Source organism: Lissotriton helveticus, chromosome 10 (assembly GCF_964261635.1).
Source record: "Lissotriton helveticus chromosome 10, aLisHel1.1, whole genome shotgun sequence".
Classification (NCBI taxonomy): domain Eukaryota; kingdom Metazoa; phylum Chordata; class Amphibia; order Caudata; family Salamandridae; genus Lissotriton; species Lissotriton helveticus.
Genome location: NC_136071.1, coordinates 135,956,445 through 135,983,876, shown reverse-complemented (window position 1 = coordinate 135,983,876; position 27,432 = coordinate 135,956,445). Strand labels below are relative to the sequence as shown.

Below are 27,432 nucleotides of genomic sequence, written 5' to 3'. Positions count from 1 at the left end.
TCTCTAAAGGAATACTGCGATATAAATATAGTATCTTGGCTAGCACATTCATCTTGATGATGTTACCTCTCCCTCTCCCAATTATGGACAATTGAAGTCTCCCCCATCTATCTAGAGATTGCTTAAGTTGTTGCAATATCTTATCCCAATTAGCGTCCACTATCTCTTGTGTATGGGATTTAATTGTAATACCTAAATATGTCACTTCCGGAGTAACCCTATGATCATTAAATTGAACGCTGTCTGAGCAAAGCACCTGCGTTTTTGCAGCATTTAACTTATAACCTGAGCTATTTCCAAAATCAATGGCCAGGCGTTCAATCTCTTTCATTGCCTGCCCAGGATCAGTGGTAATAATGGCTATCTCATCCGCATATGCGAATACTGAGTGAGGTATGTTTGAAGCGTAGAATGGTTTAATATGTGGTGACTCTAGCAGTTTAATTATGAATGGATTAATAAATAACGCGAAGAGAAGTGGAGAGCAGGGACATCCCTGGCGTGTACCTCTTGTGATGACTATCCTTTCCGACTTTCGGCCCATAGCTACCACTCTCGCGTTAGGTGAACTATACAATATGTTTGCAAGAGACCTGGGCAACTACTGACATTAACCTGGATGGGTTTGTGTCATATAACAATTTGGCACTAAGGTCAGGTATGGGTAGGGCTAAAGGGGGGTTAGTGATTTTATTGTCTGTGAACCTCCCAGTCTGTATGAAGTCACACCAACCTGTGGGTCACCACTCCCAAATCTTAATATTAGAACATGTAAAGGGCCATGTAATAATGGTGATTAATCACTATAATAACTTGTTTGATGCTTCTAATACTTCGGTGGTGGAGGAGTTGGGTTCCGCCTTGAGCAACATCCGAAGAGATATTCACAAACCAATTGATATCATATGGGGTGGGGATTTCAACCTACGTACCTGTCCCCATTCATTTACTAGAATTTGTGGATACGACGGGGACAATGGGGAAAATCGGTCACATTTTGTTCACTCACCTTATGGTGATTCTCTTAATTCCCTTATGTTAAGTATGGCCCTTATGATTCATCCCCCGGCTGTAGATGCTGATGGCAAACCTGCTCCAACTTTTGTAGGACTAAATTCGGCTTCTGTTATTGACCACCTATTGGCCTCTACGCACCTTGTTCCCTTTTGTACGGTCCCCATTGTCGTCGACCTTGGAAGTAGCGACCACAATGCTATTACCATGTCCATTTCTGCTTGGGGGTCACCAGATATTAGTCATCACCTGTTAATTGAAGATGTCACCCCCTGTAGACGGAATGGTATCCGTATAAAGTGGTGCTTGGACAACTCTGAGAAGTTGCAAGCTAAAATCCTAGAAGCTGGGTTTGCCGAAATTTACATATGCTTAGATTCTGAGGCCTTTTGTGGGTGTATCATAGCTAATTTTGTGGAACTCGGCATTGCTATAAAAAGGTGTCTTACTATTACTAAAGCCCGAATTAAGAAGCAAAATGTGGGTTGGTTTGATAGCATGTGTACCAGATCCCTGCGGGAACTCAAGCAGGCTTTAACTAAACATCCCAGAGACAGGGAGGCTATTAAATCCCTTAGACTTACCTACAAAAACAATCTTGTACGTAGGAAGCAAGAGCTTAGGGAGCTAGCCTGGGATGCCTTGAATCAAGCATCGGTATTACGTGACAGTAGGCTTTTTTGGTCTACGGTCAACAGTCCCTTTCTTGCTAATGAAGAGGTCCCTTTACTGTCAGCCCAGGTTAGTGAAGCAAATTGGGTTGCCCACTTTTCTGGAATTTTTAACCCGCCCAGGGAGGACTTTGTCAGTTCCCCTATCCCGATGTCTGAAAACAGGGTTCCCTTGGATATTACCCTACCAGAGGTTGTTATTTCCATAAGTCGGAGTAAAGGGGGAAAGGCACCGGGACCCGATGGGGTCCCGGTTGACCTGTATAAATCCAACCCGACTCTTTGGAGCCCACTCCTGACGCAGGTGTTTAATGCTTCAGTTTTGGAGAGTACACCACCTACCTGGAGTGAATCTATAATTCTACCTATCTACAAGAAGGGAGATAGAGGAGAGGCTAAGAACTACCGCCCTATCTCCCTTCTTGACTCCTCCCTGAAGATCATGAGTAGGGTTCTCCTGATGAGGCTGGAGGAATGGGCAGAGGAAAATAAAATTCTGGCTGAATTCCAATATGGCTTCCGCAAAGGACTGGGGACAACAGAGCAGTGCATTAATCTTGACCTTCTTATTGGAAAGTACACGAGAGCGAAACAGGGCTCTTTATTTCTCTGTTTCGCTGATCTTTCGAGTGCCTTTGACCTTGTGGACCATAACTTGTTATGGTCCACATTATTGGGTATGGGTGCTCCCCCAGCAATTATTCACTTCCTGGCCAGACTTTACAATAAGTTATCAGCCCAGATCCGTTTTGGCCGGGCAGGTGAATGTACAGAGAAAATTAAGGTTAAATCAGGCATAAGGCTGGGCTGTGTGCTGGCCCCCCTGCTATTCTCCCTCTTCATTAATTCTATAGAATCTGAACTGAAGATGGTACAGGCAGACTCTCCCCAGGTTGGTGGCCGCTCTGTACCAGTCCTGCTTTATGCCGATGACACGGTATTGCTCTCGCGCACTCCAAATGGGCTTCAAAAATTAATGAATATCTTTTATAATTTTATTAATGAGCGAAAACTGAAAGTTAATAACTCCAAGACTTTTATTATGGCTTGTGGTAAACGGATGAAATCTTTAATGCCGTTCCATTTTAATAATCATAAAATTGAGGTGGTGGACAGATTCTGCTATCTCGGAGTTACTTTTAATAATAAAGGGACTTGGGCACAAGAGATTTTAAATGTTAACGGTAGGATGGCTAAAAGCTCCTCCGGAGTTTTTCGATTCGCAGCCAAGCTTGGTAGTCGCCGCATACCAGACATGTTAGATATCTATAGGCATAGGTGTGTATCTATTGCACTTTATGGTTCTGGTATCTGGGGCTACTGTCAGCATAGGGAACTGCAAGTCACCGAGAATGGGTTCCTTAAAAGACTCCTTTGTTTACCCCCCTCGGCATCCATTGAACTGTGTCATAGCGAGGTGTGCATGAATTATCTAACGGACTTGATGGGATTGAGACCTCTAATGGTATGGAGGTCAATTTGGGCTAAAGACAAGACTGACTTTACCAGGCAGATTATTCTAGATTGCCTTAAATTGGACAAAGCCCACAAGATTCCCTGGTTAAACTATGTCTCTTCTTCTTATAGTGATGTTTTTAACCTGGACATAGTTAACGACCCCCATTGTGCTGTTACTGTACCAAAAGGGAACTCAAAAATGTCTTTATTGGGACTAAATCTGACTTACGCAGAGCGAAGTGCAGCTCCATGTCTACTCATGTATTTTATTATTCTAATATGAGGGCATGCCTATGTACCTTAAATTTATAACCAAGCAGTCACATCAATTTGTTCTTACGAGGTTTAGACTTGGTATTGTACATAACTTAGTGGCCTTCCCAGTGATGAAACTACATAGTCAATCCCCCTGCCCCTGTGATGGCCAATCTAGGCAAAGCACTTTGCACTTTATGCTTATTTGCCCAGTTTACATGCACCTTCGCCGTTACTACCTTAGACCTGTGTTTTTAAAACACTCTGTGTATACTACAGCCCAAGCCCTGAAATTGTTATTTACACTTGATTCTACAGATATCTGTTTTTTTACCGGTACCTTTTTACTCAAAGCTGTTTCGCATAGGAAAAGTCTGGTGTTTTAATACTTTTTAAATTCTCACACTGCTGAGTTATTGTCCTCACTGTAATGTTTGTATTGTGTGTTTTTATATTGTATGCTTTTGTGATTGTTTTTAATAATCGAATAAAGCTTTGAAATTGAAATTGAACTATACAATACCTTAATAGCTCTCAGGAAATTTTTACCAAATCCCATTTTATTCATTACTGCCCATAAATATGTCCACTCTACGCGATCAAACGCTTTCTCAGCGTCGAGTAATATCAACGCCAAGTCTCTTCTCTCGATTTCAGCTATATCTATCAAGGTAATCACCTTATTAACATTTGCTACAGTTCCTCTATTTGGGATAAACCCATGCTGAGTCAATGATACTAAAGGTGTTATGACCTTAGACATGCGGTTTGCAAGCTTCTTCGAGTAAATCTTGCTATCGCAATTTAGTAAGGATATGGGCCGATATGAGGCGGCTGTTCTGGGGGTTTCCCTTTTTTTGCGAAAACTACAATTGAGGCATCATTCCATGACTGTGGAGCTCTCCCCAGTTGTGCCATTCTAAAGGTCTCCAACATAAGAGTTTTTAGAGGTTCAAAAGAACATTTATACACCTCCCCTGGAATAAAATCAGGGCCAGCTGCCTTCCCGTTCGGAATATTTTTGACTGCTCTTTCCAGTTCTTCCATTGAAAAAGGCTGATCTAACTAACGCCTCTTTCTCAAAGTCTGTTAATTTAGAAAAAATGATCTCATGCAAGAAAACACCGGGAGATAGGGTAGATTGATGGGTATATAACTCAGTATAAAACTGATATAATATTTCCAATATTTTCTCTGGGTCTTCATACACAACGCCACTTTTATCTTGCATTTTCGCAATTTGGCGAGCAGACTCCTTCATTTTTAATTTCAGGGCCAGTGCCCTTCCTATAGCCTCCCCATACTCATGGATATACCTTCTATATATTAAATATTTCCGAGCTATCTCCTCAGACCAAACTCCTGTGATATTAGCATGGCATTTAGCAATTAACCCCTCATACTCCTGGATTTTAGTCGTATTATCCCCTTCTCTATTTCTTTAATCAAATATTCTTCAGCCTTACACAGCTGAACATACAAGTCCCGAATTGTTCCCTGTTGCTGTTTTTGATGATAAAGTCCATAACTCACCGCTTCCCCTCTAAAACAAGCTTTCCAAGTATCCCAAATTATCTCAATATTAGTGGAGTTCCGGTTATTCTGTATGAATTCTACAATCCATTTACCCATGTATTCTCTGTATTGTTCATCCAGGCAAAGCTTCCTGTCGAACGAAAAGCTCCTGCTTTGTTTCATTTCTCCGATATGGGCAATCTCAATTATCAGTGGGGAGTGGTCCGATGTTACCCTGGGGTATAACTGAATCTTTGTATTGGATTGAATACTAGTTGAAGTAAAAAAATAATCCAAGCGGACAAACTTCCTATGTGGTGAGGAATAATAAGTATACCCTGGTAATGGTGGATAATTTTTGCTCCAGATGTCAACTAGCGCGTAATCCTTAACTCGATTGTATAATGCTTTAAAAACACGTGGTTTTCGCCCCTTATAATTCTCTGCTCCAGCCTCTAACTCCCCAGCCGGCAAGTTAATGTTCAGGTCCCCACACACAACCAAGGGAGAGCTCCAATTAGCCAGCTCAGAATCTAAATACTCCAATACGTCCCCCTCATCCAAATTAGATCCATAAATTGAACATAACGTTATGTGTGTGCCTCCTATATTTAATGTCACAATCACCCATCTACCCCACCTATCTGTCAAACTGCGTACAAGCGTGCCTAAACGCGGTCTAATCAAGATCATTACCCCTCTGGTCAAACTTTTTGCTGAGATGCTGCTAACACTGTGTACCCTAAATCAGCAGCTCTGCCCCTTTTCTCCCAAGGGAGATGGGTCTCCTGTAAACACAAGATGTCAGGGTTTCAAAAAACGAATTTCAGAAGCAATCCTCTTCCTTTTATTTATATTGTTGAGACCCGAAACATTAAAAGAACAAATTTTGATATTCCTAGCCATCACAGTACTTTCCCACCATCTTTGCCTTCTCCACTTATTAGATTTATTATTGCTTTAGTAAATCCCATCCTATTCCCGGCTAGTACTGTAATAATAAATCGGTGTCTTTTTATCAATTCTATACAGTCATTTGACCCCAACGTGGATTTTTTCCCCCTTTAACCCCAGTGCCACCCTCCACCAACAACCCCCTGACCCCCGGTCACCCTCCCCCCTCCCCCCCTCCGTTACCGAGGCTTTCGGACTCATGGTCCTGGTGATGGTAATGAGCTTTCCACCCCCCCTGTCATCACCCCACAGGTTTCTTTCCATTCAGCTTTTATCTTATATACAAACTGCTGATTTTTTTTTATCATCATATCCATACCTTCCAGTTCTAACTATCAAAGACCGAAAAATAAACAATACATCTCCTAGATGCAGAACCATTCCTTTGAAAAACTGAGAAAACAAATAAATAAATTCCGCAGCCATTCTATATTATACGTCGTACAAACTGTAAGGCTGTTGTCTAAGTCAATAACTGATACCTAAAACTCATACATGGATATCATTCATTTAGCTACTTTTCATATTAATAGATGATCACATTAATCCAATCACTTTAATTCAATATGGTAAATCTGAATATCTAAGAATCCTTTAAAAAATGCAGATATTCCTTTGCGGCTGCAACATTAGTGAAAAACGTAGTATTCTCCTTATAAATCACTTTAAGTTTTGCCGGGTTCTTAATATAGGCTTGTGCACCCTTTGTTTGAAATTGATTCACCAACTGCCGTAGCTGCCAACGGGTGTCCATTGTATATTTACTATAGTCTGGTGTTGCAAAAAAAGTAAACCCTTCACCCATGCTTTTACTATTTGGTCTGGTGTGCGTATATATGTCTTCTCTGGCACGGAAATTGTTAAAAGCCACAAGAAAAGGTCTAGGTTTAATGGCATTTTGTCCAGGTCGAAGTTGAATATTAAAAGGATATCTATGGGCGCGCTCGATCTCTCGCTCCCAATCCCAGTTATTCAGATCCGGAAATGCCTTCTGGAACAGTTCAACTATAAACTTGCGTGAATCCTGCCCTTCTTTACCTTCCGGGATTTGCATAAGTCTGAGATTGTTGCGCCGAGCGCGGTTTTCAAAATCGGCCATTTTCCATAATAAGACCTCTTTATTGGCACTTAAAGTTTCAGTGGCCGCTTTCTGTTTGACCAATTCATCTTCAATAGTAGATACTCGTGCTTCAACCTCAGTAAACCTTCCCCCAAACTCAGACTGTGACTTTGCTAATCTCCGAATAGAACTTTGAAGCTTCCGACAAGAGTTTTGAATTTTATGACTTTCCTGATCAGTTTTGTCCATATGGCTTAGAATTGTCTGATAAATCGTGGCTAAAGTAATGTTATCCGTCTGATGTTCTTGATACCCTCCAACAGTGCCCTCTGTCATAGACGCATCCCCTTCACCCCTCACAGTGATGGGGCTTTCTTCTGTATATTCATCGGCTTCGTCATCATCAGCCTCACTTTCAACTTCCACCATACGCATTTGCTTAGAGTACTGTGTGGCCAAATCTTCACATGAAGAGGCTGAGTTTTCTGACACTGAATAAAAAACCATAGATTCTGCCTCGTTAGCTACAGCTGTATCCACCCTTACAGCCAAGCCTTTCTCTGCCATAGTCGAGCCTTCAAGAGGTTCTATACCATTTCCCTCTAATGATCCAGAGCTAGGCTCCCCGTCTGTCATAGTATCATCAACGCTTTCATTTACAGATGAGATGCCGAGTGGTGTGTTAGCGTTTTGTGGCACCATAATTGATACTTGCTCTAACGATTTATCATTCAGCATCACTTCTTTTAGTACCAGCGTAATAGATTCTCCTGTACAATTCTTTGATTGTGATGCTGACTGTGGGCTACGCGCCGCTTCCTTTCGTTTTTTTTCCTCTGCCGCCAACAACAGGGTGGAGATCGTTTGTTTAGCTGCACCAGAAGTTTCAGAAATGACCCCTACCCCAGTTTTTTATGCCACAGCCCCACTTAAGGCTTTCTCACCTCCACATGTAGTCAAATTGGTATTAGCCTCAGGATCTCGTTTTTTCCGTGTACCTTTCGGGGCCACAACGTCAAACTCTTGCAGCTCCTTTTTCCACACAGCCTCCAGTAAGGCGGCGTTCACAGCGTTCGTAGCGGAGCCAAGCAGCAGCACCTGTGAGAGTTACCGCCCACCAGGCTCGGCGGAGTCTCGTCAGCGCTGTGAGCACCTTCAGCATCAGCGTCGGCGTTCTCTTCTCCGTCGCGGTTGCAATACTCTCCACAAGGTTAAAAAGGGCTGCACACGTTTCTTTTCCGTATTCGGTTTATGTCCTTGCGCCCCTGTTTTTCACGGTCTATCTTAAATCACCAACGGCTACTCCACGCCATAAACCTGTGGGTCAGGGAGAGAGATCAGCTCACACGTCCAGCACGTCCATCCGTGCGGGCGCCATCTTGCCTCCGATCAATTTGATACATTTCTTATGTTTTTCTACTCTGAGCTTGCACCTTTGCACTTTTGGCTGGTATGCATAGTCATTGACTAATATTAACCTTGTTTTAACCTATTTCATTATATTCAAAAAATGAAATTGTTGCGATATTTTAACTGTTTGTTTTAATAATGAACTTTTATGGTTTTTGTTTTTCTAAAAAACGAATAAAGGAATTTGAATGAATGACTAAGGACCCCTAATATTTGAGACTTATTTGATTCCACAGTTTAGGGGCAGAGACAGAGAAATGGCTCTTGCACTTGCCCATAAGATGGGTTAGTCAGTAGTAGGTCAGTAGTTGATATTTGGCAGAGGGTAGTCCACAACTGTTTGTGTGTAGCCCAGCATTTTGATTTAAAGCTATTGGAGGTGAGCATTATCTACTGAAGTTTAAATTTGACTTCTCCGGCTAATCAGAATGTAGCAGAGTCAAATATAGATTTTGGGCACAACTGAATGTGGATGCCAAAGTGGTTTTTATAGGGTGGTGTAAAACTCCTTTTGTTATGGAGGTTCCTTTGTTCATGTAGACATGAGCTTATATATGCTATATGAACACAGAAGTAACACAACATTAGGTGGTCGATTAGGATGGCGGACGGACTTGCGTCCGTCCGCTACCCCGAGGTGGAGGGACCGACCGCAGGGACAGCGGCGGTCCCTCCGTAGCAATTAGGATGTGACCGCCACGCTGGCATGTTTCCGCCTGCAACCTAATATGGCTGGCGGTGTCTTGCAGACACCGCCACCGTATTTGCGTGCATACACCGCGGATCAGCGGCGGACGGACTTGCCGTCCGCTGATGATCCCACCGGCATCCTAATGTCGCGGTGGGTGTTTGCAATGTCCGCGGCGGTGAATCCGCTTCCACCGGCCCGAAGGATGCGGATTCACCGCCAATATAATCGACCCCTAAGTTAGGTTCAAGATAGAAATTGATAGTATTAGAAGTATTTGTGAACATCACTTGAGGGAACAGAAGAACACGCAGAAGGGGATCCATAGTCAGGTGCACTATCCTTAGTCGCCTTGACTACTGCAACGCACGGTTACTCGAGTCCCCAGCTGTGCTGCTGGATCGACTCCAAAGAATTCAGTCGGCCGCCGCCAAGCTAGCTCTTGGCTGGACCAGGAGGTCCTCCGCCACAGCGGCCTTAGCCGAGCTACACTGGCTCCCTCTAAGGCAGCGAGTGGCTTTCAAAGCCCTTTGCCTCGTCTTCAAGGCTCTGCACGGAGTCGGGCCCAGACCTTTGCAAGCATTGTTTTCATGGTACACCCCCAACAGAAAGCTTCGATCCGCCTCAGCCTGTTTGGTAACAGTTCCTAGATTTAATAAAGTCAGGACTGGGGGCAGATCCTTCAGAGTCGCAGCAGCAAAACTGTGGAACAGTATGCCACTTGACATCCGCCAAACTTCACAACTCCTCCCCTTTCGGAAACGTATTAAAACCTGGCTGTTTCCCTAAATTCTAATAGTTTGCTACTCGTTCTCAGCCTCCTCAGCTAAAGAGTACTCTCCAGCGCCAGGAAACCTGCAAGGTGTTAGTCGCGCTTTATAAATACTTTAAATAAATAAATAAATAAATAAATAAATGGGTGAAAGTAGTTGCAAATATTATGACAAACCATGCACAAGTTAATCGGATGAGGTTTCTGCGGACCCAGAGTAATTCATGGAATAACATTGTAAAGGGAAATTAAATTCATGTCCGTAGAAAAGATTAGAAGTTTCTCTTCAAAGTACTGGAATGTGGTCTAATTACTATATTTTGAGTGGTCAAACCAAAAAGCCATAGTTTTAGTCCCTGGTTCATTAATGTATGAAATGGTTTTATCCAAAGGGAGTTAGAGTTTTCTTCGTGTTTGACCATCTGCTTAAATTGGCACTGCATGAAAAAGGGCAGCACCCAATATTAAACTTTAAATTCAAAGACATAGTGGTTTGGAGTTGAAGTTTGAAAGATATATTGTTCCATGACATGGAGAAAGTTGGCCTGAGCATTAGTACAACACAACAACCTATGTAGGTGAGATGTCGATGCCCAGTAAAAGAAGGCATGTGTTGTGATGTTTGGTTATTTATATTCTAGTTATATGGTGGTGTTAGGGGTTCTTTGAAAATGCTGAAAATTTTCCTTTATAAAAATTTAAGTTTGCATACCTTTGCAATTTGATTGATGGACTTTGTAAAGTACATAGCACACACTGACTTCAATCTCGGATACCTTTTTTATTGACTGACACATGAAAAGTGGGACTTCTAGATCATGTGGGATCCTTGACTGTATATAAGTTATGTTGTATACTTGTACTTTGTACATTTGTACACGCTGGACCCCCTCCTGTGCTACTCGAAAATTATTGAAGAGACTAGCACCTCGGTTGGGCCTGATGAAAGTTTTGGAAATATAATTGTTTGCTACATGTGTTGGTTTATCCAAGATGTTCACAGCAAGCTAACAAGGTGACACAATTGTAGCACTGATGTTTCTTTAATGCTGCATCTGTATAATGGCAACATGAATAATTCCCCAGCAAGAATGCTTGCCATGCAGTTAAAGTTTATTTCTTATTATTGAAAGAGTAGCCCATACGCACTACTGGCCAGCAAAGGTGGCTGCAAAACTGACACTAGTCATTGCTTTATCACTTCAGAGGTCAGCAAAGAGGTGCTTCACAAAGGCAAAACTGTATCACTGTTTATCCCTACCAGTTATTTTATTGTGGTCCTACTACTACTCCCGACTTGTTGTTTCACGGTGTGGCCACTAGCAGTATTGCGGTTGTATTATTGGTTTGAATGGAATTTGCATATTGACCTTCTCTAGCACATCATTTAGCTTTTCCATTTTGGTGGCTGTGCCGTTGAGTTTTCACACAGTTCACACTCAACGGCGGAGCCACCTCTGATTAATTAATAGGAAGACTGAGAGTAGTAAAAGCATTTTGTGGCACATGATTTATATGTATCTAAAGCAGTTGTGTTAAATTGTTTGTACATGTAACCTTATAGATGGTCATGTGTATAGTTGTTGTGTTTGACATCAAGTTGAACCTACGCATTATTTATGTGGGGGGTGTCGAATATAACCCTGATTGATGTATTCTAAATAAACGTGCTGAAATTATGCCAAAGTGCCATTGATTAATTAGGGTAATCATTTTGGAAATTTGTTTACATGAATCTTTTCCCTTAATACTAATACTTTCTGTTCATGCTATATTTAGCCCATGTGATGTGGGGTTATTGGGGCTTACCCCTATCTGTACTATGAGTATGCCCTTTGAACATAGCGATTGGAATGCCATTATTTGGTGGGCTAGATTATAATATGGAATTTGCTTTTTATCAGCCTTGGGGGTCATATAGCATTTTTCATAGAAAAAGAATTCCAACCCTCCTGTAAGGTGGATGTCATGCATTGGCCGTAGGATTTTATTTCTAGAATGAGGTTTGTGATCCAGGTGAACCAGACTGTGAACCTTAGAGTGGTTGTTGAAGCTGAAATCCTCTTTGGATTTGGCGAAAGATATGTCTGGTCCCGAAAGATGACAGACAGGAGAAAATGTGTCTCGGGCAGTGATTCTTCATTCAAAATAGGTTTGTGAATTTAACGCTCCAAATACGCACAAATGTTGCATTTTTAAATGTTTTCACTTCATCATAAAATCCAGAGCAGATTCCCTCCAAGCCACAAATGTGCAAATTTGGAACAGTTTATTCAAACTAAAGGCCTTAATTAGAATTTGGTAGACAGAATACTCCATCAAAATGTGATCGCTATCCTGTCATGTACTCCTAATACAGTGGACGGTCTGCTGCAATTCTGTCCAGTACCTTCTGTAGCGGAAGGCAAAGAGTCTAATAGGAAGTGGAACTTTAGGGACTTTTCCCTATAGCTCTCTTTCACCCTTCCAAGATTTTAGAACACTGGTTCTTAACCTGTGGCCCAGGGACCCCTGGGTCTTCGCAAAGTCTACTAAGGGGGTCCACGACTGCTTAGAATATTAAATAATAATAGCAGATTAATAAAGTGTATATAAATAAAGAAGCAAATGTAAAATGTATATTTTGTAAATGTTCTGTAATGTCTAGGAATTTGAAATTGGTGGCTTAAAGGAAGTCTCCTTGGAGTGATTCGTGGGAGCAGTGCAAATGCATTAAACAGAATATAGTGTAGACATAGAGTGGCCTTAATACAATTTAGACAAGTTCCAACCTTCCCATTAAAATTAGAATATTTTTTTATATGTGTTTGTGAATTAAATAAAATATTCCATCATTTGTGTATTAGTGTGATAAATGTTTGTTTCTGTATTTTTTTGTGTATTGTTTGACGGTTCTTATTATCGAACATTTTTTGGCCAGGGTCCCCGGCTTCCATTAATGACCCAGTAGGGGTCTCTGGTTTCCAGTAATGATTCAGCAGGGGTCCCAGGTTCAAGTAATGATTAAGTGGAGTCCACAGCAGTCAAACGGCTACAAAACATTGTTTTAGAAGGTAGTAGACTCAACTGAGGAGTGTATATGTTTGCTTCAGAGATTTTCGGGCAGGTTTTTCAAACTGCACCAAAGTTATTAGTGATTTAAACTACAATTTCTAGTGAAATAACAAGACCACAGTAACTGTGTGGGGAAGCAGTATAACACTGCTCGAATTTTATTTTAAATACCAAATATATTGTAAAAAATGTAATAATCCTTAACCCCTTCGCTGAGGGGTGTTTGTGCGGGGGAGGGTGGCCGCGCGCGGCGCTCCTGTGCTTGTGATGAGCTAGGCTCGTCATGAGGCACAGTGCAGCTGCACTCATGACAAGCTCGTCACAACCACACCCGTTTTTAGAACGTTCAGCACAGCGGGGTAATTATCCCCGCGTGCAACGTTCCAACGGCCGTGACGAGCAGCTGCACTCTGCCTCATGACGAGCTGAGCTCATCATGAGCATAGATGAGGTTAAGGAAAGAAGTGTTACATTGGTTCATTGGTCTTTTGATCTACTTTTTGCTGTACTGTAGGAATCATGCAAGCAGTTTGACTGAAGAAGCAGAAACATATAGTTATGATGTGAATGAAAGCTACACTGATGTGCTTGCCATGTGTTGATTTAATTGAAAGTAAATCCTGAAACTTCAGAATGCCATATGATACTAATACTTCACTGAACTGATGTGAGAAAACTTGAAATGGGTTACAGAAGATAGGGTGGCATTTTTGGTGTGATAGTGCCACACCTGCTCAGATACAGATATTATAGGCTCCGGTATTTTGTGGGTTCGGCGTTCCCATGTTACGCTGAGTTCTGCAGCTCCACATGGCGGATTATGTGGTAATCCCACGTTTTCTCCCTGACCGAGGTGGGTAAAATCACAGAATGCAGGTTTTTTTTTCACACACTGAACTCTAGCTTTTACCTGCTCAAAATTGTGTAGTGGCTACATTTCTGTGTGTGGTAATGCTGTCATTCTGATTTGTGCGCAGTTGGCATGCTGAAAAGTACCTGTATCTGTAAACATGGCACAGGTAAGATGGTGCATGAAGAAATTAAACATCTCATAAACAATCTTTTTTCAATTTTTAGAAATACATTGTTCTCCATGACCGAATGGAATCGCGATTTGAAATAAGTAGAAGTCAGCTAACACTGGGCGGTTACTATGTTGCTAAAATTCGAGCAAAACCCCAAGGATACTACGAAGGCATTTGGAGTGACTACAGCTCTGAAATTGAATTTCGTAATGGTAAGTAGTTTCATGTAAGAATCCTTTATTGCTTCCTTTTGTTGAGGTAAGTATACTGCTCTTTCTAGAGGGTTTTTCTGCTTGCTCTTCCTCAAGCCTCCTTACATTCCTGGCATACGTTTTCATGTGAGGAAAGTGGACAGATAGGGTGAGAAAAGCGTTGGATATTCCTAAGGAGAATGGGTTATTGCTAGAAAGTGTAAATTGGCCTAGGAGGGGGTGGATCACCTTAGGCATTATGTTTCAGCCAAAGTGATTGAACCTAAAGATGAAATCTCAAGTGCCATAGGACATGCTACTTTGCCCAAGGACAAGTACCAACTAAAATCATTTTTAGGGCTTGCTGATTACTGCACCAAGATTCTTCCACAGTTTGGCAGCAAAACTGCGGTGTTGCGTAAATTACTTAAGACAATTTAGAAATGTGTTTGGTGTGAAGAGTGTAATGCAGCCTTTGGGTAGATCAAACAGGGCATTGTTTCCATGCCACCTTGGAAACTAGGTGAAGACATCAATGTGAGCATAATTATGACTGATGCTAGCAGCTTTGGGTTTGGAGCGGATGCATTGCAAAAGAGGCGCAGAGGTGATGAAGAAATTATAGCATTTGCATCAAGAGCTCTGCAGTGGCAGAGTTCACATACTCAAAAACCAAGAAGGCAACGTTATCAGTGTACTGAGAAGCCCAGTACTTTAAACGTTTTTGACCTCATTTAGAGACTGGTGGAAGGGTTACTCTGTCACAAAAGTGACTGATATCTAGACCACCTTCTAACAAGTGCAACAGGATGCAATGGACTTGCAATAAGGTGGATGGAATATCTTTCACATTTACGATGGAATAAATAGTTCACCTAACTTTAAATCAGACCCTGTGGGTGTGGTGGTGAGTTCATCATGCAGACAGACCACAAGCCCCAGACTGGTTTGCTCATCAGCAATGGGAGAGAGCAAGTGATCCATAGATTGCCAAGTGGCAGCATCATCTACAGGAACTTCGCAGTAAGCTCAAGCACTTCAGATGCAAAGATTTTGCAGCACACTGCCTCTCTAGGCTGCCCAAAGAAATTGGAGAATAAGAAGAGGGAATAACATTTCATGTGTGCCTCTTAACAAGTCTGCATTTATGTTAGATACGTTGAGAAACTGTGGCAAGCATATGGCAATGCTAGCTGATGGGTCTCCTGTGGCTCCTCACGAAAGGATGTGTGCTAAAAGCTACTTGTACAGTGCCATGATAAGGCACAAAAGCTGATCTGTTCATTTCAAAGACCATGTTATGGACTGAGTTTCTTTTAGGTTTGTATGCTTCTGTGTAAGAGGTGTTGCCATGTTATAAATATGTTATTGCAAGTAGGGATATGTGGGGATTCTTGTGGATTATTCCTGCTTCTTTATTTCTGTGGATTCCGTAAGATATGTTGGTAGGCCTGTTTTAGTTATTTTATGATTTTACACGCATTCCTCAAGATAACTTTTTGCACCTGTTAATTGTATTTTCCATATTCACCCTTACTATGTTATTTGCTCATGTTTATGTGTACTTCGTTTAGTTGTAAAAGTGTATGTGTGTAGTTTTCGCTTGTTTGCTCCATGTTCTTACTTCTAGAAATGTTTCTTGGCAAGTTGCATAGCAAATTTTCTGTAGCAGACAATTGTTGAGTGGAGTGGATTGGATTGGAGCTGCCCCTTCTTTTCAACTTCATACGACCTAACTTTCCTCTCTACCCTTACTTTGGCTCCACATCCCTCCCATTTTTATGTGCTTAAAGATTTACCTCACTCATCTTCTCACATCTTTTTCCTTCCATCTTCTCCAGTGCTTCCTTTTCCCTTCACTCTCTGGCATCTTCCTTTATCTTTAGTGAGTACAACTTTGCTCTTCTTCCCGCCTTTACTCCATACTATTGTCTTCACTTTGTTAGTCCTGCTCCATCTCTTCTGATTACTACTTTGTTCTTTTTTCAGTATTTCCCTGCTCTCGGATTACTTTACCTTCTTCCCGTCTCTTACTTCTATTTCCTACTGTAATGCCCTCACCTTTTCTTCTTTTTATAATCTCTCTCTTCAGTTGCTGCTTTTTCAATTCCTCACTTCTGCTTTTCTTTTCTCTTCCTTTCCCACCGCTCCTACCTTTGCTACTATACTGACCATGTCCATGGTTTTCCTTGCACTCCCATTTTTTAGATATGGATTTGGTTAATTTGTCAATCTCTTTACACCATTTCGTATTTATCCTAAAAGCTTGTCATATGTGAAGCACGCTGATCATCTCTTGGTAATACGGGATTCTATAAAAAAAGTAATGTTAACTAATGACGCATTAGCAGTTTAACAAACTGTAATGATACATGCTCTAATTAGTGATAGATGCCTTTCAAGTGAGAGTGACTCCAGTGACTCCAGAGAAGGAAGCCTCGCTGTAATGCTGATGTACACTCTGGACCCTGCTGTGAAAGTGGTTTCCTTAGGGATGATCAATGTGCAGTAGTGGGCAACTAAGGAGAAGAACAGGTGGTCCCATACTTTTGGGTGTTCCCCTGGGTTGACCGTATCATCCGTCAACCTGCAGGTCAGAGTGGCCCAGATCCATTGGTATGACACTATTTCAGGCTTTAGAGGGATGGCAGTTAATGGGGTGCAGGAGCGAGGGGCATGCACGATCACCATTATAGTGTCACAGTCCTGTGGGTTTGTGGGGGCAACTGGAAATTGACTCCTAAATCCTGGTTTGCCACTTGCTCGTGGTTTGGAGATACGTTCTCTGTTAGCCTTTATAGTACACGCTTTATAGAACTTTGCTGCCCAAATTCCTCATCATTTCCTTAGAGAGGGAGTAGGAAAAGTTAGCTGTTTATAAATGTACACACCCTTGAACTCCATTCTGCCCTGAGCATCTTTGAAGACTTTATAAGGATGCCACAGGTCCCAGGATTAGGATTTGCTTGGTGACCTGATGTGAGGAAAAACCATGAGGGCTAATGAATAGGATATTCCTTGTCCTCCCAGCTAATGCTCTGTCAACATGGAGAGGCCAAAGTCACCTAAAGTGAGTGTTTTGTGACCTAAGACCTATTTCAGAAGGCCTGCTTCAGCCTTAGCTTCTTGAATGGGATACCTTTTTGTTCCCTTTGCTAACACAACAAACAGTAGGAATAGAGCTAGGGGTGTGGAAGGTGCTACAGCACCCTAAGAAAATGGGACCTTATCAGGCTAACCCGATCTCCCTTCAAGCTTACTTTTATTTCAGTCCTTGTCCATTGAAGGGACAGGCGGTACAATAAACACACTTTGGGAATGCAAATGCTGGTATGGAGGTCTGCTGTCGCTTGTAGCCTTAAACCTAGTTATGTATGGATTTGCAGGAGTAATCCTATCAAATGTATATAAATGATGCTGAATTATCACTAAACCCGACCAGTAGCCTACTGGCACTGTGCGCTACATGAAAAGTCCGCTCATGCAACTGATTATGTGTAAAACAACGTCTTCCATTCAACCCAACCCTTCATATACCAGGGTTGTCGTGCTGTAATCTGCAGGGCAACGTTTTTATTCGGTGACTGAATGGGGCAATAAGACAGCCAAAAATTATGGGGCTTTACGGAAAGAAGTTTCTCCATGGCAATACATATTTTCGTTCTGGGGAACAAAAAAGTTACATTTTGCAAATACTCTTTTCCGTTCAGTTTCCACATATGGAAATTCATATGTATACATTTACAGGTGTGTTAATATATATATGCGTATCAGTATGTCTGGGAATTTGGGCAAGTTAAGAGATTCCCACGAGTGGTTTTCAAAGTCTTTGGAAATTCCATTAAAGTTCTAAACTTATTGAAAACATAGGCTAAGACTACATGTGTATATGTGTTGCCACCTTTAATTATTAAACAAGAAATTCATGACTTCTAAAAACAACCAAGCCAAAAACCGTAACCATAATTTTTCAAAGAGGAAAAAAATAAAGAAAAATGTTGCTACATTGTAAGCATATAAGAATTATTTAGGCAATGCAGTGAAGGAGAAATGTGTATATTAAAACTCCTGAAAAGGCATAATGTGATTTCTTATGCTAAATACTTGGGTGAAATAGGTTTATCAATATGTTTAGCAAACCATTTAATAGATCAGTAATTACAAAAAGCTTAGTTACAATGACATGTAAATGGGAATTACACATTTTAAAATATAATTATCTGCGTGTTGAGTTTGCTCCTGGTCCTTTAATTCTATTTTTAGATGCTCCCCGTTCTTTGTTATAAGCAGTGGGTAAGAACCGTATTGCTTGCTAAACTGTTGGCTGCTGCAAAAAGATGAAACACAATTGTGTCTTTATCATTTTTATATTTAGTTAGGTAAATTTAAGAAATATTGTTTTAAATCCTACCCTTCACAGCCTTAAACCCATTTCTGTTCAGCATTCTAAATGAAGCATGAAGCAGGTACTAAGAAAAAGAGTTTATGTTAAACATTTTACTACTAATCTCTTTGTGCCAAACGACTGAGCGCTGAAAGTTGTGCACTAAACATAAACATGTATGCATATTTTTGTAGTTAGTGTATTGTACTAAGATACAGAAGTGGTAAATTTCGGCTTTGGCGAAGAGATCATTGGCTCATCCTCTTTGAGTTCTTGCTTTGTTTTCCTGGCACTACTACATTATGTGACTGAATAGTTCAACGGTGGTTTCCAAACATCACTAAACTCAACTATTCTCAAACATACATCTCTATGCTCCCCCACTCCGTCCCTTCCCATTACGTTGTTTTCCCACATATCACCACAAGGATGTTCTGGTCACTAACTCCGCTTAACCGCTAGCGGGTTTTCCCGCTGTGCGCTGAAATTTAAAAATCGCGCGGTTTGTGACAAAGCCAGCTCGTCATCCGCGTAGCGCAGGTAACGCCCATGACGAGCTGGCTTTGTCATCCGCATGGAAGGGGTTAAGTAGGCAAGGTGTCCCACAGATACAACCATGTTCGTAGTCCTTACCCAGGGTAAAAAGGAGCCAGGTTAGTAAAAGCTCAGTGAGAAGGCCTGACATACCGTACAAGTCTCTGATGCATGAACCTCTCTGTTCAAGTCTTTCCTTGTGGAGCCTGCAAGTGAGTAGTTTCAGGGGGGCGTTTGGAGTGTTACACCCCCCACAATAAATGCATTTTCAGGTAAATAGTTGGGTACGGGGAAATGTCTGTCTGATTTCAACAGGAATCTTTACAGACCAAAAAGCATGCATGTTCTGTACCTCTCTGTTTTGTAAGTCTTCAAAAATGTTGGTTATTTTCTGATATATTGTATTTTCCATCACGTAGTACCTCTACCAGTCCACATTCATCTCCCTTTCCACCGCCTCTTTAGCTCCTCTCTTGCACCCATAACATTATATGCCAGTATGATTGTTGTAAAATATAAAGCTCTTACCCCCCTCCCCCCCGATCTTACTGACTTAGCTACATCCCTGGGAGCTTGATCAAAATTCTGAAGATCTCCTATCTTCCAGTCCGCCTATAATCAGTGATGATTCCTCTCCTTTTCCTGTTGTCTTTTCTCCCATGCTAGCACTTTCTTCTGCTTGAGTGCAGTGTGAATCAGGTTCTCTTCTCAATTTTGTTTGCCTGACTTAGGCTTTGAGAGAGAGTGGATGTTCTTGCTGTCAGAGCAACCACCTAAGTCCTGCAAATGGTCCTTCTGCCAGATCAGTGAATCTAACCTTTGCTTGTTTTCCTCTCGATTTGAGGAATCTGCATATATCTGTCTTCACTCTACTAAAACCCATCTCTCTATCACTGGGAAAATGTGTTCAACTTTAGTAAATCTGTCATCCCCTGCTAGCTTTTGTTCAGGATTCCAATAATGGCCTCTGCCACACATTTAACCTCAGGTACCCTAGGTCAGCTAAGTTATTTGTATAAGGTTTTTGATATAGTTCTTCTTGCCACTGGGGAGTTGCAGCTCTTTACATAGATCAAGCAGTAGACTGAGTCTCAAATACTTTTTAAAAATTTAAAATTATTTTTATTGAGTTTCAAGAAATAAACAAATAACTAATAAAAATATGTTACGATTATGGAAACATAAGAGCGAAAATTAGAAATATTGACAAATCATAATGATAATAATAGTAATAATGATGGTAACAATAAGTACAAATCATGAGAAGTACAGAATAAATAAATCGATGGAAAACTACAAGTTACTCAAGTGCCTAGCCATGGTAGTCGCAGTGAGCCTGCAGTGGCGTACAGGAGGGCAAACAAGCCCAGTTCACCTACGGGAGTCTCAAATACTTTTAACTATGTTAATGATTAACAATGACATTGATTTCATGGCTGATGTTTATTCCCCCAGAGACCTTGAAAACAGTGGTAATTGCCCTCGCAATATCCAAATTGGACTATGGCAATGCACTCTTTCTTGGGATCCAAAAGCAATTTCTGAGCAAGCTTCAACGTCTGCAGAATGCGGCAGCCAAATTAATCCTAAACATTCCCAGGCATGAATCAGTGGCCCAGCGACTGGTGGCACTTCATTGGCTACCGGTCTGGAAAAGAATAGCTTTCAAGGCACTATGCATCACATTTAATGCACTTCATGGTAGAGGTCCACTCTATCTGACCTCCAGAATAAAATACTATGCTCCTTCTAGGAATCTTAGATCGGTCAATCACAAGTGGCTGCAAGTACCTAGATTCAAAGAAGTTTGTTGGGGTGGCAGATGTTTCCTGGTAAGAGTGTCTAAACTCTGGAACAGCCTACCCATTACGATTAAAAGTAGTCCAAACCTCATCATGTTCAGGAAATCTTTAAAAACCTGGCTCTTTCAAACAGATATTTAATACACATGCATTTGCTCTGATGTCGATTCTTAGTGTCAGCGCCAAGACGCCCCCGGGCATTTGTTGCACTTTATAAATTTTTAAATCAAATGATGTTGTCCAAGCAGTTGTCTGAGTAACCAAGCAATCAGTGCTGGAATTCCAGTCACCTTTGCCATGGGTTCTCTCACTCAAACCACATTTCTGTAAATGAGAATTCTCTTTCCGAAATGTAATGGAGAGCCAGTTTAAATTGGCTAGTCCACATAGGCTGATATTCTCAGTGGAATGGAACATCCACTTCAGTACTCCACAGCTGCTTGCAGGGGCAGACCTTCCACCAAGAGTCCAGCCAAGCAGAGGATGCCATCCATAGCTATTGGCCTCTCAGAATGGACAATGGTTTGCTAGTGTTGTATGTTAACAAACTGAAAGGTGCATGTTTGAAAGCACTGACAAAGCTTTCAAAGAAACTATCAAGCAGTGACTTGGGAACAACCTAGTGGTCAACGCAGACTACGTTCCAGGTCTAAAGCAAACACAAGGAAATGATGGATGGAGCAGTGAAACTTTTCAGACACGCACCCTCAGTCACAGATTTGGGTTAAATCCATCATCAATCTTTAGCTCACTTCGCCACCCCAGTTCAGACCCAGCCATATGCAAATCAGTCTTGACCATGTTCCTCAAGGGAACAGTCCAGCCTGAAATGCCAAGCCAGGTCTTCCCTGGACCGGAAACAAGCATCCTGGGACCGGTTTTGGGGTAACATCCCTCGTCAGCCAGGCTAGCCTGAATCCAGTGGCAAAGTGAGCAACGGACCCACGTCTGGACATACCCTGCCAACTTAGTGCGAACAAAGGAAACACAAGTAGATGATGGACGGAGCGCTGAAACTTTTCAGACACTCACCCCCAGTTCTATCCAGTTCAACAGCGGGCTGCTACTCCATACATCTCCAGGCACATTTAGAGACTGAATTCCCTACACCTTCAGGTGATGTATAGTCTCTGGAGTCCTCTGGGCTTGGTGCCTTTGCAGTAAACCTCAATTGCCAACTGACAACATTTGTGAGCTGGTGTCCAGAACTAAATGTCTGATCTACTGATGCCTAATCAGGTCTTCACATTTAAGCTTTATCTCTTTTTACCCCTTGCCAGGGTTCTGCTCTGTGTGTGGCGATCAAGCACAAGTTGATTTTAATCACAACAGATTAGCCCTCACATGTTCCTTTATCTCCTGGAACAGATTATCTTTCCCTTCAAGCTACTTCTCTGGGGCCTAGAGAGTTTTCCCCACAATCTGGTATTAAGGCCACCTCCAACACCTCACTTGACTTATCTTTAGGGACTAGCAAGATGATAGGACCTGTTGCAAGACTCTGTATGTAAACCAAAAGGCCTACAGTCTTCACTGCACAGTTGAACATCATTGGTACATGGAACAGGATTTGATTCTGCTTAGGACCTCTCCACCTTCCCTCAGGGACTTATTATCTGATCATTTTCGAACGTATTGACCTACCAGGCTATTAACATCTACCTTTCAACAGTTGGTGCACACTTTCCCTGCTGCAATGACACATCCTTCTAGAAAATCAATGCACCTAGAATTTCTCTTTGCTGTTTTCCTTTTTACTGTGTGGCCCATCCAGTGTGACCATGTTTCTTAGGGCTCTATCTTTCTAGCTATCATCTCTCCTCTACCTCATTTCTTGCTGAAGGGTTTCTGACGTCACAGTCCTTTCTGCGTCTGCTCTGCACTTTTGACCAGAAAGGGCTACCTGTTACATCCTGGCCTAACCAAGACGGCTGCCTCTTTTCTTCATGTACCACTACACCCTTAAGCCACTCTAGTGTCCCTTTTATGGGTCCTCAGCCCTTTCTTATTTGTTCTCACAGGCAACTTGTTTTGATTCAGTTATTTTGTTATTAAAATGGGGTGAGGCTGGGGTGTTCGCCACCAAGTTCCTTGCCTCCTCCTCCGCTTTGTTTATCCTTCTGTCTTCCTCTCTGTGCACATCTTTGCTCTGTGTTTCTAATTTTGGGTGGCTGATCCTTTAACCTTTGTTTCACCCTTGACTTTTACCTTATCCTCAGATTACTTTGCTACCTCCTCCATTTCCCCTTATGCCTAATCTTTCTTCCTTCTCCTCTTCTTTGCAACTTCTCCTGTTACTACTTCCTTCCCCAGTCCTAAAATGTCTTCCTCCCAAAAGATTGCCATTTGTAATTGCAACTTTTAATTTATTTTGTTTTAATTCTGAAACCAGAATTTCATGATGGAGTGTTTCTCTATTTATTTATTTTTTACCCAAAAATGATTTATGATTATATAAAGGTTTTTTTACAATGACATAGACTCAATTTTTGAAATTGCCATTCTTTGTGACTCAAAAAACAGTTTACAATGTACTAATGTGAAATTTGGAGTGTCAAATAGCTTTGTGAGTCGCAATGTCAACGTTGCTTTTGCATCGCAAGGATAGGGTGCACTGAACTGAAACGGATATTCAACGATGATTTGCCATCACTCCTGTTGTCACAAACTATTGAAATATGGCCAGTTGTCAAGAGAAGAATCAGTATCTACTCACAAAAGGGTAGCTGTCCTTGGGAGCCATCTTCCATTTCATGAATGGCAGCTGCGGATACCTTATGAAGCCGACAGTGTGCCCATGGACCGCTGCATGCTTTGGTAAAGGTAATTCATATGCTGCAGAATATTCTTATTATTATGGTCCCAAAACCCTTTAGCGACATGGACTGCAATGACTGCATTCAAATCAAGCGATTCAGGTCTGCTGTCAAATCTTTTCATTTGCAGTGATTCACATGGGTTGACAAAGTAAATCCTGCCTTAAAATTAAAGAGACCGGATATCCGGAAGACCTTGCCTATAGTCCTATTGAATTGTGCCAGGAATATAGGGTCTGCGATTTGATCCTCCCATTTTTTCATAGTCAATATCACATTTTGTGAAGTTGGTGTGTAATCAGTCTGCCTTTGTCTGATTAGGAATGTGCATTTTAAAAATCAGTCAAAATGGCACCATTCCCTTTGAGTTACGGGAGACAAATCAAGGTGGAGTAGTTTTTGAGAAATGCTGCAAATCTTTCACCGAGCAATGTGCTGCCAACATGAACATTCCCACAATGTGTCTTGTTTAATTAAAACCTTTTGTATATTTGAATCCTGTGGATTGTGAGTTATGTAAATCTCAAAACTAGACTGAACACAGATGTTTGATTTAAATACTAAAATATCATATTTTCAACTTTACATTTTCCATTTTTCCACCCTTTAGATCGAACAAACAATTTTGTATACGAGTCAATTCCACTGATTGGAGGCCTAACCTGCATTGTCATTGTTGTGCTGATTGTCATGCTCTATTTCTGCATTTGCATGTAAGTATCACACATGCTCTTTTTAGTGGCAATTGTAATAGAATGTATAGTGCATGGACGGGAGTGATGGAAATGTTCTTGGTTTAAGTAGTGTTTCTTTTTGAGACCTCATAGGTTTATTGTTATCTAGAGAAGAATAAATTTTTCAAATTCCAAAAGCAGTGCCGGTAACAAGCAAGCAAATTCACTTAAAAAATGCAAGGTCCGCCCAATCAGGAAAGAGTATAAAAGTTATTAGTGGTGGCCCTTGATTTTTGTGCTAGTGATAAAATAACAGCAATCCAAAGCTCAATTTACTGGTACTCAATTCCCGAAACCACAATGGCTGCAAATAGCACCGCTTTCTGTCTCCCCAAAAGCTGCTAAACCCAATTCCTGATATACTGCTGCCATAGGGTGGTTCTAACTAAGAAGAAAACAAAATATTACATTCCATCATGCAAGTGCATTGCACATGATATGTTCCAAAATCAGTAGAGCCAAATCTTGATGGGTCAAGTGACAACCATGAAAGCAACGAAAAAACATTGTAGTGCCAATTCGAAAAAACATTTATAGGTAAAGCAACTAGTGCTATATGAGAAAGTGTTTACGTACTATTACGAACCTTTGTGAATTGACAATAAATCGTCCAGCTTCCTGTTTGAAAAAATACAAAAACTATACAGCCATATTTGTGCTAATTTTGTATATATATTCACTAAATATTCCCATTTTAGATGTTCTTGGCCCTATTCACAATGGTGTGTAGAAGTACGTAAATGAGTACTACAGGAATAATACTTTATGTACTCCAACAGGCCCTCATATAAAACTGCATAGTCATGTTCAAGGTACAGACACATGTCAGAAATGCATATGTCGGGTACTTTGGCAGAGTGCCTGTGTCAGGTTGTGAGGTGGGCTAAGCAAGCGAAAGGAAATGCAGCAGGTGCACTATCAAAGCAATGTTTGCGTTACAGTCACTGGGGTTCCATGGTCCTTTTGGACCAATTACATATGCATGATTGAGTGCTAGAATATACACCGGTGCTTAGCAGAGGAAAGAGAACCTACGCATAATAGAAACTTGAAAAATCTTAATCACACAAACTGTGAACCTATAGCACAACAATTATATACCACCACTGATACAGTGAAGAAAATGCATCTAATCGCTAAAACCATTGTGCGGAAACAAGACTAACACATTTGTATATCTGAGCTTGGAAGTGGGTGCATCAGGTTGCACAACAGAAAAGGTAGTGTGGCCCAATCTCAGGATGGCTGACTATTCATCAATATGAAATTTACCGTTAAGGACTCCAAGATGGAGTTGATGCTCCTCACCCTGATTCCCAATGTAGACTTAGTCACTAAGTTATCACACCAACAAGTGGATGTGTTTGCCATCATAAGTTGACTCTTGACCTTTCGCCCTTCTCACTCAGTGTGCTCAGAAAGGAGTGCCGTGCCATATAGGTTAAGAGGGCATTTATTATTTTGTCCCAATAATTATGTTCCACATTTCTTAGCTCTCTCTCCTCTTCTGTCAACAGTAACACTCCTCAGCCATCAGAGCATACCAACAGCATGGAGTAAAGAAAATACAACAGATACTTTCCTGAAGAGAATATGTAAATTATGATTTTTGAACTTGAATGGATATTCTTGCATCTTAAATAGACGTCACTGGCATCATACAGATATATCTGACTCATTTCTAAAAAGTAGAGCCCAGTTTGTCCTGAAAAACTCATCCATATCTAAGCCAGTCTTGTATCTCTTGTACCTCACTTGACCTGCTTTACTATGGTCTAAGACTCCGTGTCCAATGCATACCTCAAACCTAACCCCACCAATACAGAATTTGTATGCATCACCAGTGACTGTAAAAGGCTAAAGAAGCAAGGCTGGCTCTGTGAGCAGAATTTGATAGCTTAACTTCTCCAATCATTGTCATTGTCAGATTCCTGGTCTCCTCTGTTGAAATCAACTTCATTTTCAGGACTCACTGTGTGCCTGGCAAATTTGCTCCGACTCTTCAGAACAAAGCCCTTCTTACTAGAAGTAGACTGTAGTACAGCTGTCCAGGTTATGGTCCTTTTCCATTTTAAGAGGCAATTATTTTCTGGCCAGCATCTGTGAGATCCACTCGACTTGATTGAAGATCATCTTTCAAGTACCTTAGCACATCATTAAGGATTTTTGAAAGTATGTCAGCATCATAGCAGTCCTCAGAACTCCACTGGCTACCATTGCATCTCTGCATTACAGCATGCATTGCATGCAGCATCTGCATCACCGGGCATTCTCCTTCTATGACATTGCTGACCAAGCAGGCTCAACCACTTCTCACGTTCCAAAAGGAGCTGAAAATACATATTTCATGCAACACCAACCTGGTGAGGAATCACTCTGATTCTGGAACACACTTGAAGAGTTCCAATGCCGTCCGGTCTCACTCCCTCTCAGCTGTGTAGCTCTGCCACATACTGTGAAAACCCAATTGTGTACAGTGCCCCATTGCTTTATAGCCACAGTTGTGTTATTTGTAATATATGTACATAACTTGGGTTAGATATTGTGTTACTGGTTGGCTGGGGTGTGAGCCCTAGTCAAGCAGCAACCACAATCCTAGTCAGGGTAAGGCGCAAGCAAACCCCAACTTAACCCATGCTCAACACCCTGGTAGCTTGGCACAAAGCAATCAGGCGTAAATCCTATAAGAAGAACCAGAGATATTGAATTCTAACGTTTTTAGAGAAACAAGCACCAAAAGGCATAATTGTGGATATCTGGGGGTGTCGTACTTGGACAAGGTCACAATTTCAGGATAATCATAGGCCTGGCTACAGGGACCTGGTTAGGCCTGCTGAACAGGGTACCTTAAATCCTGGTTTGTGGAGCTTTGCGTGGGTCCGTGTCGAAGTGCATAGTCCTGTTGTGTCGATGTCGAGGATCCCACCGACGGGGCCTGCAATGTACTGTTTAGAGTCGGGTATGCATTATGCAGTCAGGGCAATGGTTTGGTTCCAAAGAATTGGGAGGCTGTGATGTGGAGTCCAGCATCGACATCAAGGCTGCAGTTGACGAAAAATATGAGCTGAGGATGCATTGCACAACAGTGGTTTGGA

At 41.5% G+C, this 27,432-nt stretch overlaps 1 protein-coding gene and 1 long non-coding RNA gene across 2 annotated transcripts in view; one reads left to right on the top strand and one right to left on the bottom strand.

Moving 5' to 3' along the window:
• The window catches only part of LOC144786027 (uncharacterized), a 235,050-nt gene that overhangs the window by 33,866 nt on the left and 173,752 nt on the right, over positions 1 to 27,432 (bottom strand). The gene's annotated exons all lie outside the window — the stretch shown is intronic.
• The window catches only part of LOC144786025 (uncharacterized), a 302,339-nt gene that overhangs the window by 243,224 nt on the left and 31,683 nt on the right, over positions 1 to 27,432 (top strand). The window contains 2 exon segments of the mRNA XM_078664944.1: positions 13,929 to 14,088; positions 24,214 to 24,316. Of these exon segments, the coding sequence (XP_078521070.1) occupies positions 13,929 to 14,088; positions 24,214 to 24,316 (263 nt within the window).